This window comes from Carlito syrichta, unplaced genomic scaffold (genome assembly GCF_000164805.1).
Source record: "Carlito syrichta isolate Samal-C Ts95f unplaced genomic scaffold, Tarsius_syrichta-2.0.1 Scaffold301854, whole genome shotgun sequence".
Classification (NCBI taxonomy): domain Eukaryota; kingdom Metazoa; phylum Chordata; class Mammalia; order Primates; family Tarsiidae; genus Carlito; species Carlito syrichta.
Genome location: NW_007245950.1, coordinates 153,704 through 166,595, shown reverse-complemented (window position 1 = coordinate 166,595; position 12,892 = coordinate 153,704). Strand labels below are relative to the sequence as shown.

Here is a 12,892-nt window from a genome sequence, read left to right as displayed (position 1 = left end):
GCGATCCTTCCACCTCAGCCTTCCAAGTAGCTGGAACTATAGGTGCGTGCTATCATGCCCAGCTAATTTTTGACTTATTGTAGAGACAAAGCCTCGCCAAGTTGTCTGGGTTGGTCTCAAACCTATGGGCTCAGGCAATTCTCTTACCTCGACCTGCCAAAGTGGCGGGATTACAGGCTGAGCCACCAAGCCTGGCCAAGGTAGGATCTTTAGACTTATTTCTTTCCAGTTTTTTTTTAGAATAAGAGAGAAAATTGGATTTATGATGATTCCACAATAGGAAATTATATTTGTGGTCAAAATGGAAAGATTTGTTCACCTTAGTAATGACTGCTCTTATTGTCTATAGGTTGCTAGTACCAGTGTTGGCCTCGTTATTTTGGGACAAAGACTGGTCTGTTCCTTATCTCTAAACAGGTAAGATAATTTATTTGTCTGTGGGAAACATAAATAATAAATGAGTCAACAGACCACGAAGTGACCATTAAGAGAACAAGTGAAGTTGGTCGGGCATGGTGGCTCACACCTATAATCCCAGCACTTTAGGAGGTCAAAGTGGATGGATTGCTTGAACCCAGGTTTGAGACCAACCTGGGCAACATAGCAAAACCTTGCCTCTACCAAAAAAAAAAAAACAGGTGGGTGTGGTGGTGCACTCCTGTAGTCCCAGCTACTCAGGATGCTGAGGTGAAAGGACCTGACTGAGCCAGCTGCCATAAGCCATGAGTCGGGAGCATCTTGATCATGCCACTGCACTCCAGCCTGGGTGACAGAATGAGACCCTGACTCAAAAGAGAAAGAGAGAGAGGGAGAACAAGTGAAGTTAACCATTGTATGAGCATGAGTCACTTAAGCACTTCTATAATGGACCAGATAATTTTAAAGTATGGACTTACTAAACTTTGTGTTGTAAAGTTTCTCTTTTTTCCCCATTAGAGTAATGTTAAAATAAAAGATGGAACAAAGTTATCATAAATATACTTCTGTAAGACAAGTGCATATTCTAATGGTACAGCATTGTAAACTAAAGTCCCTCTTCATGCATGATGTTGAGGAAGGAGCATGAAACTTTGCGGGTCAAGGAACTGAGTTTCAAGTTGCTGCTCACTGGTTCTATGACCGTGATCAGGTCTATTAACTTCTTTGAGCCTCAGTTTCCTTATCTGTAAAATAATGAAGTTAGACTGGACCACGTCTAAGGTACTGTCAGACCCGGACAATCTGATCCCATTACTAGAACATAGGATTTAACAAGATCTTGCCCCCTGACTGGCTCTCAAATACAAGTGCCATGCATGAGCAGGTCACATACGAAGAGCATCAAACACTAAGTGCAAAACTATCTGCAAAGCCTGCTTTCCTCACCCTGTAAAACTGGTGTTTGAAGTCATCACTCAGACCTCCTGGAGGAAGAATTCACAGAAAGATTAGGCCGCTCAGACTAAACTCATGGAGGGAAGAAAAGGAAGCAAGAAAACAGACTTAAAGCGGAGAATTGAGAAACAGTGGGGGGAAAGCAAGTCAATCACTGTAAGTCAATGTGATGGTTATGACAACTATTATAGAAACATGAAAACTGTTTTCAGTAAAATCATGTTACATGGAAAAAGCAGAATACAAAACTGCATAAACACAACGGCCACCAGTTGTGTAAAATAGTTTCACATCTGGAAGAGGAAGTCAACCCACACATGAAAATCAGGAGCTGTGGTAGGATTTGGGATTATGAGGGGTTGTTTTTATTAATATTAAATTTTTCTTTATAACCATATTGTTTTTCCAACAAGAGCAACAATATCAAAAGAGATAACATGGTTTCTCAGAGAAAAAATATTTCAAGAAGGGCTTCACCCAAATGTACTTAGCCCTACAAAGCAGAGCTGACTTCTCTACTAGGCTCAGTAGGCATAGTACCTAGAGCCTACCACACTTTAGGGACCGTGAAGTTTCTATTTTAATATATATGTATTTTTTTCTTTCTTTTTTTAAAGCAGGATTTATTGAAAGGACAGAAAAGTTCCCATAGTGGCAGGGGTCCCGAAGGGATTGCCCTATTCTAATATGTTTTAAAACAATAATTTAAAAAGCAAGTACAATCCAGATGTGATTATACTCATCTTTATATCAATACCACTGTAAAATATAATTTTTACTTTTTTTAACAAAAGAAGAAGCCAAAGGCAAAAGCACTTCAGGCCTCCAAAAGTCATCAGTGGGCTCTAATTCTAGGAGATCAGGCTGATGAAACTGTGAACCACGATGGGGGATCTTTATCTGGCAGCTCTAATAGTTGAGAGGATGAAAACCAGAGAGCAGGAAGGTGGGGAGGAAGCGGACTGAAGGTAAGGAGTTGGCGTCATCTGATACGGGCCAAGAGAGGCAGGAAGGAGAACGTTTGGGGAGGCACTGTCTGAGCTGCAGGACTGTGAGTGTAGGGACATCTCAGTTAGATGGAAGACAGAAGGGAAGGGACCAGGAGGAAAGGAGAGGCTGGAAATCGGGGTTGATGGGGCAGGTGGGGCAGGGCTGCTACCCGGGGCAGCAAGCTTCTAGAGATGTTCGAAACTGAAACCACGTTTACATTTGAACAGGTATCTGCTTACTCGCAGGATCTCAAGGAAGGATTTAATAAGCACTTTCAGGCTTGTGACAGGCAGGTGGAAAGGACCTCAAGGAGCAGGTGGACCGGGTTTGATTTTCTGCTTAAGTCAAGTTGACCCCCAGCCCTAAGGTTCCTGCTAGTAAGCAACAGCACGGTCAATGGGTGTTACATTTTATTTATGGGAGTAACTGAAAAAACTGATTTGAATCTGCTAAATTCACATCATCCCCAGGAATATGTGAGTTTGTACTCTGGACTCCTGCAGTCTACAGTGTGCTTTGACCCCACAAACATGAACCCTGAAATTAGGATTGCTGTTCATTGCCCTGTGGTCTCCTGCAGAGTGTTTTGAGGAGGCTTCATGTGCTCCAATGCTTTAGTGGGGTCTGAGCAGGACTGGCTACATCATTTGCAGGTGCACTGCAAAATGAAAAGGCAGAGCCTCCTGTTCAAAAACGTATGGAGAATTTTGAGATGGTAGGCTAGGCACAGTGGCTCATGCCTATAATTCTGGCACTTTGGGAGGCTGAGGCAGGAAGATTACTTGAGCCCATGAGTTTGAGACCAACCTGGGCAACATAGTGAAACATTGTCCCTACAAAAAATCAAAATCAAAATCAAAGTCAAAATTAGCCAGGCATTGCAATATACACCTGTAAGCCCAGCTACTCAAGAGGCTGAAGAAGAAAGATCGCTTGAGCCCAGGAGCTCAAGGCTGCAGTGAGCCAGGATGGTGCCACTGCACTCAGCCTGGGTGACAAAGTGAGAGCCTGACTTGGGGAAAAAAATAGAATTTCAGGGTAGAGACAGCAGGGCATTAACTCAAGCACTGGGCCCTTTTGAGCATGGGGCCCTGTCCCACAGCACAGGGCTCACAACCATTGAGTCTGAGGGTGGCTCCTGCCAGGGATGTTGCAGCAAACCTCAGACAGCCAGCAGGCAGGGGGCAGGGCGACTGGGCCAGGTCATACTCAGACTGAAGGCAGCCAAACCAAGAGGCAAGACTGCAAAGCCACGGCTCTGCCAAAATGATAGCTCGGGCTTTGGCTGTAAGATGGCCCTGCCTCCTACACAGGCTACCCAACCAGCTTCTCCACCCCTGACTCCCAAGTGCTGCTTTTCAGGATGAGCTGGTTTGGTCCTGGGTGAGGTCAGATAGACACAGCAGGAAAGGTGTATAGTGGGTGGAGATCTGTGGAACACCCCTGAGAAGAACCAGGGATCCCAGGGTCTCCAAATAAGGCTTCCAGAACAGCCTTTCTAACCATGCCCTGCCTGAATGTGCCTCTTCCGGGAGCCACTTAGAGCCAGCTGCATAGACACAAGGTGCAGAAATCAGAGACAAACCCAATGTGGCGGTCAAGACAGGCAGTAGGATCACAGACTTTGGAGTCAAACTAGCTTTGGGTTCAAATCCTAGCCCTGCCATTTTTTAGCTGTGGAGTCTCAGACAAATTTTTTTTTTTTTTTTTTTTTTTTGAGTTGGAGTCTCACTCTGTCGCCCAGACTGGAGTGCAGTGGCTGCTTCCGGCCACCGAGCCTCGACCTGCTGGGCTCCGGCGATCCTTCCGCCTCAGCCTTCCCAGTAGCTGGAATTACAGGCATGCGCTACCACGCCCGGCTGATTTTTTTGATTTATTGTAGAGATGAGGTCTCGCTGCCCAGGCGGGTCTCGAACCCGCAGACTCAGGCAATCCACTCACCTCAGCCTCCCAAAGGCGCAGGATTACAGGCTGAGCCACCGAGCCCGGCTTCAGGCAAATTTTTAATGTCTCTGGGCCTTCACTTCATCCTCTGTAAAATGATGATGTAACACAACCCACTTCAGGAAGCTGTTTGAGGAATATGTGAGTTAACACATGTAAAGTGAGTATTAAGTGCTACAGAAATGTTGGCTGTGATTATTTGAAATTGAGGGCTAGACTCAGGCAGAAGGAGATGCTGAATTATTCAAGGTCATTTCCAGAACCCTCCTATTCAGAATACACCTCACTCCCATCTCCTCCCTAGTGACAGCTATGAGCGAAATAAGATTTTGTTCTACAATGGGCAACTACTCTTTTTTATTGAGCCTTTATTGTCTACTAGGTCCCATGCCAAGAACAGCACCTGTATTATTTCATTTAAACCTTGCAATTCTTGTCCAGGCTCCATGGCTCATGTCTATAACCCCAGCACTTTGAGAGGCTGAAGGAGAGGATCACTTGAAGCCAGGAGTTTGACACCAGCCTAGGCAATGTAGCAAGACTCTGTGTCTACAAAAAAAAAAAAAAACCAAACAAACAAATTAGCCAGGTGTGGTGATGCATGCCTGTAGTCTTAGCTATTCAGGAGGCTGAGATGTAAGACTCTCTTGAGTCCAGGAGTTTGAAGTTACAATGAGCTATAATCATGCCACTGCATTCCAGCATGGAGAACAGAGTGGGATACTGCATTTAAAAAAAATTTTTAAACCTTGCAACTCTGTATTCCAGGACCTGGCACAAGGCTCAGTAAAAAATGTAAGTAGATTAAATGAACAGTCCTGGAGATAGTTACTATTATCCCCATTTTACAGTTTATAGAGGTTAAATAACTTACTCAAGGTCACAGAGCTATTGAATGGCTGAGCCAGAACTCGAGCCTAGGTGATTCTGTTTTTTAAGCCATGTAAGTGCTTACTCACTATATTATATTTCCTTTGATATAGTGAAGCCCTAAGACTTAGAAAATGAGACCTGGACCCAACACTTAGGATGGAAATTCCGCCCCCCCAGGAGAGGAAACCCCTGAGCATGGAGTCATGCTAAATTAAAACAAGCAGTATGCCCTTCTTCAACATTAAGTACTGATAGGAGAAAAAGGAGACATTGGAACCTGAGGTCCTGAAATGGAAAAGGCACACCGCAATTTTCTCATTGCATCAGGGAATTGAGTGGTGTGAAGAATAAAGAGAGCAAAAGCAGCCGGGCTCGGTGCCTCAGGCTGTCATCCCGCACCTTTGGGAGGCTGAGGTGAGTGGATTGCCTGAGCCTGTGGGTTCGAGATCCACCTGGGCAGGCCAGACCTCATCTCTACAATAAAATCAAAAACATTAACCGGGCGCGGTAGCGCGCGCCTGTAGTTCCAGCTACTTGGAAGGCTGAGGCGGAAGGATCGCCGGAGCCCAGCAGGTCGAGGCTGCGGTGGCTGGGAGTGGCCACTGCACTCCAGTCTGGGTGACAGTGAGACTCCAACTCAAAAAAACAAAAAAGAAAGCAAAAGCTAGAGGCACTACTAATGAATTTATGAACTTGACCTCTTTTGGGACTTCTAGTTAAGAGCACAGTCTCTGGAGTCAGGCATATCTGGATTTGAATTCTACCTCAACCATATGGTAGCTGTGTGACTTTAAGGAGGTTATTTAGCCTCTTTAAGTATCATTTCCTTGTCAGCAAAACAGAGCCTCTCTCCACAGGGTGGCTGTACAGGTAAATGAGATAATGTATGTCAATTACTCAGCACAGCACCCAACATATAGTCATTGCTCAAGAAATGTTTGCTGCTACTAACAGTAGCAGTTCATTCTCTTCCCCATTCTAGGATCAAAATTTGACAAAAGAAGAAGGAGAAACTGATCCCAAGAGAAATGACAAGTTAGGATGGTTAAAAACTGTGGAGTTGGTTAAGTGACACTTTCCCTTTTTTGGTCCTCACCCAGGTGGCTTATTTCTAAGCCTCTTTTCTTAATCACATGCAAAGCCCAAGGCAACCAGAGGTACATTATTGTTGAACCATGTAAAACTTTGCAACTTTTTTTGACATTGCACTGATTGAGATTTTTGATACTCCCAAACTTCACCCCTCCCTACTACCATCAACACACACGTGCAACTCCTCCCAAACAACATAGTCAGAGAATGCAAATACAGCTGACTACTAGCAGATGGAATCACAACCTAACTCCACTCCTCACAGCTTGGGCAGATAAACATTTCCCAGCGTGAGCCATCTGGAGAAAAACCTAGAAAACAGGTCAGGATGGAATGGATTCACAGTTTCTATTGGAATGATGCTTTGAACAGGTAATTGGAACTCGGACTTGGCGCCTGAGCTGACCACCAACTCCACCCTTTCTCTGAGCTACAGTTGAAGCCAGGGCAGAGGAATGCCACAGCGGGGCTCCCCATTGGAGACAGACACCCCAAATGGAAACTTCTCCCACAGTATCCAGGCTGCAGGAGACAATGAGGTTAAAACCTTGGGAAACTCTTACTCACCAAGAGTGTCTTTTAATAGTGGAATGGGTTCAACACATTCTTGCACTTAAAACTTTTTGTTGTTGGATTAAGTCCATAACCTGAGTTTCCAAGCTCTTTGTCTGCTGGTTCTGCTTCTCAAGCCAGCCAACCTTTATCCCCCAAAGCTCCCTAAAATGGACATTCTGCTTTAGACTAGCTCACCTTCAAAGTGACCCCAATTCCAACAAACACCCTTCTGCCCTTGTCCTTTATCTGCTCATTTATTCACTCATTCATTCAATAAGAACCTATCGAGTACCTATTACCTGCTCTGCACTGTTCTTAAACAGAAAGACAATGGCTCCTATCTTCCTGGCCCACAGCTTGGTGGGAGAACCCCGAGATTAACAGAACTTACAATACCTGGTGCTAAGCGGCATGCTAGAGAGGTGTGCAGAGTGCTTCTCTCAAAGGGCAACTTACTCCCCACATTCCCCACATTCCCCACATCATACACACACACACACACACACACACACACACACACACACACACACATTCACTCACACTGTAGCTCACACTGGTTTCTTTATCTTTTTACACCTTTTCTGAATTCCTACAGCAGGTCTGTGTGGTATGTAAACCCATAAAGAAGCACCTGAGTACACACTGCTTTGCGTTGTTCTCTAATTGCTTCCTACATACGACTTCTCTCCATCCCACATAATTATCGATATAAATTAAATTCTTCACATGGCCTAGCACATTCCTGAGCACAGAATGAACACCTGGGAAACCTCTCCCTGCCAGCCTTTTCTCCATACTTCAGCCAGAGTGATCTTTATAAAACACAGTCATCCTCTCCCTTCTTAAAAACCTCTGATGAATTTCTTGCTCTGAGGATCAAGATCAAACACTCACACAGCCTGAGGTGCCCAGCCTAGTCAACCTCACCTCCTGTCGAGCACCATCTTGCGGTGTCCTCCAGTCTCCCTGATCCCTTCACGGGGCCTTTGCAGCCACTGCCTGGTTGGTTCCCTTCCCTCTTCCTTCCCCATTTTACCTTCTGAACCCTACTCATCCTTTGTATTCATCCCTCCCAATGGAAAGCTCCCTACATCTACCAAATGATTAAGTCCCTCTGTCTTTTGACTCGATGAACTTGGTTCTTTCCTTCAGAGCATTGATCTCCACTGTAATTAAACCTTAACTGGTGGGATGGTGTGAGTGATGTCTGCCTCTGCACTCGACTGTAAGAACATGAGAACAGTGGCTGTGTCTGGGTTTGCTCACAATGGCTTCGTCAGCACCTGTCCCAGTACTGAAGCACATGAAGTGTTCAGTAAATTCTGCCGGATGAAACAATCAATGAATAAACGAACACTGTGTGTTTAAATGTGCCAAGCTGTGCACTCAGTCCTGGGAATACAATGATTATTCAGGCTGGACCTCTACCCTCATGGAGTTCAGAGTCGGGGTGCAAAGACATAAAACAGAGTCCAGAGGGTATTGAGTGACAGGATTGATTTTCAATGTCTGCTGTGGACACAGGGTTGGAGAAATAACGTTGTCAGTGCCTGTGACCCTTGACCCTGACACTTGACCTTCATTATTATTATGCCATTTTCATTATGTTGTATCTGCTGTATTGACCCAGATCATGAAGGGCCCTTTGCCATGCTTAAGAGTTTGCACTTTGGCTCTGGTTTTCAATAAAGGCACATGATTTTGGTTTTGACTGATACATAATAATTGAACATATTTATACAATATGGTATAGAATGGGCTATACTTTTACATGTCTGCAAAGCAGGACTATTTGAGCTCCATTCCTCCCTAGTGACTTCATGGTTCTGCACTAGCAGTCCGTTCTCAGTAGCAGGGCTTTAAATAACAGTTTAAGGACCTAATACAAGATGAAGGTTCAAAGCACTGAAGTTGGACGCCACCTAGTGGCCTGAGTTGGGAGACCAGAAAAGCTCCCACAGTGGGAGGGAACCCACCCCAAGCTTATCCCTTTTCAAAACCAGGGGCAGGGAGAGTTTCCTCGCTGCGATTCCTCTGCAGTTCCCTAGAGAACTAGGAAAGAGGCAGAAATAAGAAGGCCCTAGGAGGAAAGGACGGGCTGGTTCTTGGGGAACCCCAGATAACTCATCCACAGCAGGCGGTTGTGAGGTGCCCTGACCTGGCTTGGGCTTCTAACGAAAGAAAAAAAAAAGGAAATTCACAAGTGTGCTCCATATTACGTAAGCTAAATTTCTAAAGCGGAGTGGGATTGCCCATTGTCAGAGGAGATGTGTGCAGGGGGGACATCCCCTCACGTCTCCTCAGCAGTGCCTTCAAAGATGCCCTACAGATTCTGGTCCTCATCATCCACAGCAATTGGTTTGAGCCTCAGTGCCACTGATAGAATCTCTGAACCTTGCCAAACTTGATTGTCTTTATGGTTTTGATTCTTAGTTGTCACTTTGAAGCAATCTCAAAACCTACTTCATACTATGATGATATTGGCTGGTCTTGAGCAAACTTACCCCTTCTGTGAGTATCTGTTCTTTAAATATAGTATAACACCTAAGTTAAACCTTAAGCGATTAAAAGAAGTTAACCAGAGAGAAAGGGAAAGAGTAAGTCTATAAAAAGGAACAGCATATGCAAAGGTGCAGAGGCCAGGAGTATCATGGGATATGCAAGGAAGCACCTCATAGTTGTTTTAAGAGCCTCTTGGGTCTTAGGCACACTAATGTTTGGAGTCTCAAGCCCAAAATATATTACATATATTCAAATGCAGTCCACATTTAATATAATTTATGTCTAACTATGAATGGGGTTGAGCTGCAATGATGTATGGCCTTAATGTTGCTTTTTATAGACATTTACTAATTTTAATTTTCGGGGGGGTTTGGTATGTATCTTGAAGCAAATACTTTTTTTAAACCCGGGTTGTGGCACCTGATGGGTAAAGTAACATGGCATCAAGCAGTTCAGAGTTAGTAAGGATAAAATTCAAGGTAGAGAACTAAGAAATGAGGGCAGAGAGGACCCTGGGAAATAGGGAGTCTCATAAGCCTTATAAGTGACTTGGACTTTATCACAAGGCATTAAAGAATTTTGATTGGGAGAGTGTGTTCATCGGACATGCCTGTAATGTAGTTCACTCTGGGAATTGTGTGGAAGATGAATTGGAGAAGGTCGTGACTAGAGATGGGGAGATTCGTTAGAAGGTTAATGCTGAACTGAGGCTCCAGACCCGGGCAAAAGTGAGCCGTGGAAGGCTAAGAAGGATAGCAAGACAAGGCAGCATCCTTTCATGGAAGAGAGAGCTCTAAGATGATTAAGAGATCTAAGTCTCAGTCCCAAATCTGCCACCAATACCTCCCCTCTTTCTACCTGCTTCTCCATAGCAAAATGAAGGCATCCTCCCTATTGATTACTATGTCTTCATATTACAATTACTATTGCATGAAAACTCAAGAGTGTGTTTTGGGAGGACTATCTATGGATCAGCCCTTGGCAAAATTTGGAAAGAGACAGTGTTGGGTTTTATGAAAACCCCCACAAATTATCAAGCATCAGGATGTGCTGTCACCCCCATTACCAAGTTGAGGGGAGGAAGGATTACCTGCTACTTGGACCTACATCAAGTGCTCTGTTAGTATTCGACAAAGAATATTAAGAATATTTTGTGCTGGTATAACTGTCAGCATTTCTCCTCATAATAATAATGTCTCATGTTTACAGAGTAATAGGATATGCTTGGCACAATTCTAAGCATTTTGTGTGTATTATCTCATTCAATTTTTACTACAGCCCTATGAGCAGGTATTATTTTTAATTCTATTTTTTTAATTGACTCAATAGTTGCATATATCTATGGGGTACATAGTGACGTTTTGATATATATCATCTCATGACCCGATCAGGGTAATTAGCTTATCTGTCATCTCAAGCAATTACCATTTCTTTGTGTTGAGAATATTCAACATCCTTCCTACCTTAAATTATACATTATTGTACATGATGGTCATCCCACATATTCTTATTCACATTTTATAGTAGAGAAAATTAGGATCCAGAGAGTTTAGATAAATCCAAGGAGTTAGTAAGAAGCACAAATGAGTTTCAAACTCAGGAATTCTGCCAACAATTGTACTATACTGTCACCCACATCAGGTAATTCTTCTAGCTAATTTTTCCCTCATGTGCTAAGATTGAACACCTAAAGAAGTGGGAGGAGTACTATGGCCTTCTGTGGGGTGTAGCCAACACTAAGCATAGGATTTAGAGCCAAGCAGGCTGAGTAAAAGGAGGGAACCTCCAAAATGTAGAAGCCATTTACATTTAAAAGTAGACTTTTTTTCTTGTCCCCCTTCACCGTCCTTGGATCTAGTAACTGTTGCTCATACTGATGGGAACAGAACCATCTTCATTGAGTCCCCAGACAAGCAGGAGTCACACACAAAGGATTGCACATCCCTGGAAATGCCTCTGCCAGACCTAGATAAGAAATGGGCTATTGAAACTTTCTAACACCCAGAAATGTATCTGCTCCTTTGGTCTCTAAATGACAACTGTTTTCTTTCATGTCTTTGGATCAATTTTATATACAATGTTTAATCAAGCCTTGTGAACTAGAACTCCCAGACTAAGCAAAAACTCTAACCAACTAAAAAGTGTGCAGCCCAAATTGTTCAAGGCATTTGTGCTTCTGGCCTTGATGTATCATTATCAGTTTACTGTGTCCAGCCTCCTGCCCACCACCTGGAGTTATGAGATACCAATGCCTGGTGATGTCAAGACACAAGACTTATGTGACTTACATTATCTACATCAAAAAATGAAACTCTGGACATTCTTCTCAGCCCAAACTCCCTTCAAGAGCCTTAAATATACTCAGCTCCCCAGCCTTCAGGGCCACTCTTGCCTCTGAGTGTCGGCCCCCTTTCCATCTGTGAATAATAAACTTTATTTTATTTTACTTCATCCTTGGTTGCAATCTTGCATTATTCTCGTGGCATCAACTCACCTTGCCTCAATTTACCCTTTCACTGGGATTAGAAGAACTCAGAGAAGTTATAAGGTTGAGCTCAGAGCCAAAAGACTTTCTTGAGATTGTTTTGCATCCCAAGTTGCCAACATCAAGTCCCATAGAGCAAATGCATTTGGGGACCCCTCTCTGGTTACAAATCCAAGCCTTCCGCTGTTCCTGCTCTGCTGTTTAATCAACCAAATATAGGGGTAGAAGATAAGTAGAACTCTATGTCTTCCCAAGTTTGTTTGTGTGGTTTTTTAAAATAGTGACTTTATGAACTGAAAACAAAAAACAAAAAACCACACCCCTTTTATTGTTTTTTCTACCTGGTTGTTTTTTTTAAATCCAACCTCCTCTAACCTTTCCTTGTTTCCTTTTAGGTTCCGCCTTTCTTTGCCAGAGTCCAATCGCAGCAATATTGAGGTAGGAATCTGGGCTTTCAGAGTTTCCTGGCTATGGAGGTATGGTGATTCTTTTGCTGTATGCAGTAGTGGGTTGACTGTTTTTTTGTTGTTTGTTTGTTTAAAATGTGGGGCACAATTCAGAGTTGGGTGCATACATGGTGGTTGATTGTCTTCAGTACCTCTAAGTCCTTGATTTCTCCATGACTGTGGGTTTTAACTTTGAAATTCTCTATGTAGCTACTCATGACTGAGCCCACTAACCATTAACAAAACAACTTCCAATCTATATTTATTTATGCAGAAAGTCTTTTAAAAGAACTCAAGACTGTTAAGACATTGTGTAATGCTAGAAAAACTGGCATTTTAGGGAGTTTTCATTTTCTCAATAAAATAATCCTCTGGAGTTAAATGTATAGTCCAGAATTCCAAAGGAGTAAGCTTATATGTAAACTAAGCCAGATTGTGTTTGCTCCTCGAATGTTTTCTACCTATCTCCTAAAATTAGATCAAGGCTGACTGTGTGGATGCCTTTGTGGGTGGGTGAGGAGCCCAGCCTAGCAACTTCCCAACTGGAAAAGGACACCCCAACATGCAACTTGGAAACACCCTTCCTTCAGGTTTCAGGAAGATCAGCTAACTCACTACTTGATTCATTCAT

The 12,892-nt window shown here is 43.5% G+C and overlaps 1 protein-coding gene across 1 annotated transcript in view; it reads left to right on the top strand.

Annotated features, from left to right (window-relative positions):
- The window catches only part of BPIFC (BPI fold containing family C), a 47,373-nt gene that overhangs the window by 28,681 nt on the left and 5,800 nt on the right, over positions 1–12,892 (top strand). Inside the window, exons 11-12 of the mRNA XM_008055442.1 lie at positions 350–417; positions 12,211–12,253. Of these exons, the coding sequence (XP_008053633.1) occupies positions 350–417; positions 12,211–12,253 (111 nt within the window). The remainder of the gene's footprint in view (positions 1–349; positions 418–12,210; positions 12,254–12,892) is intronic.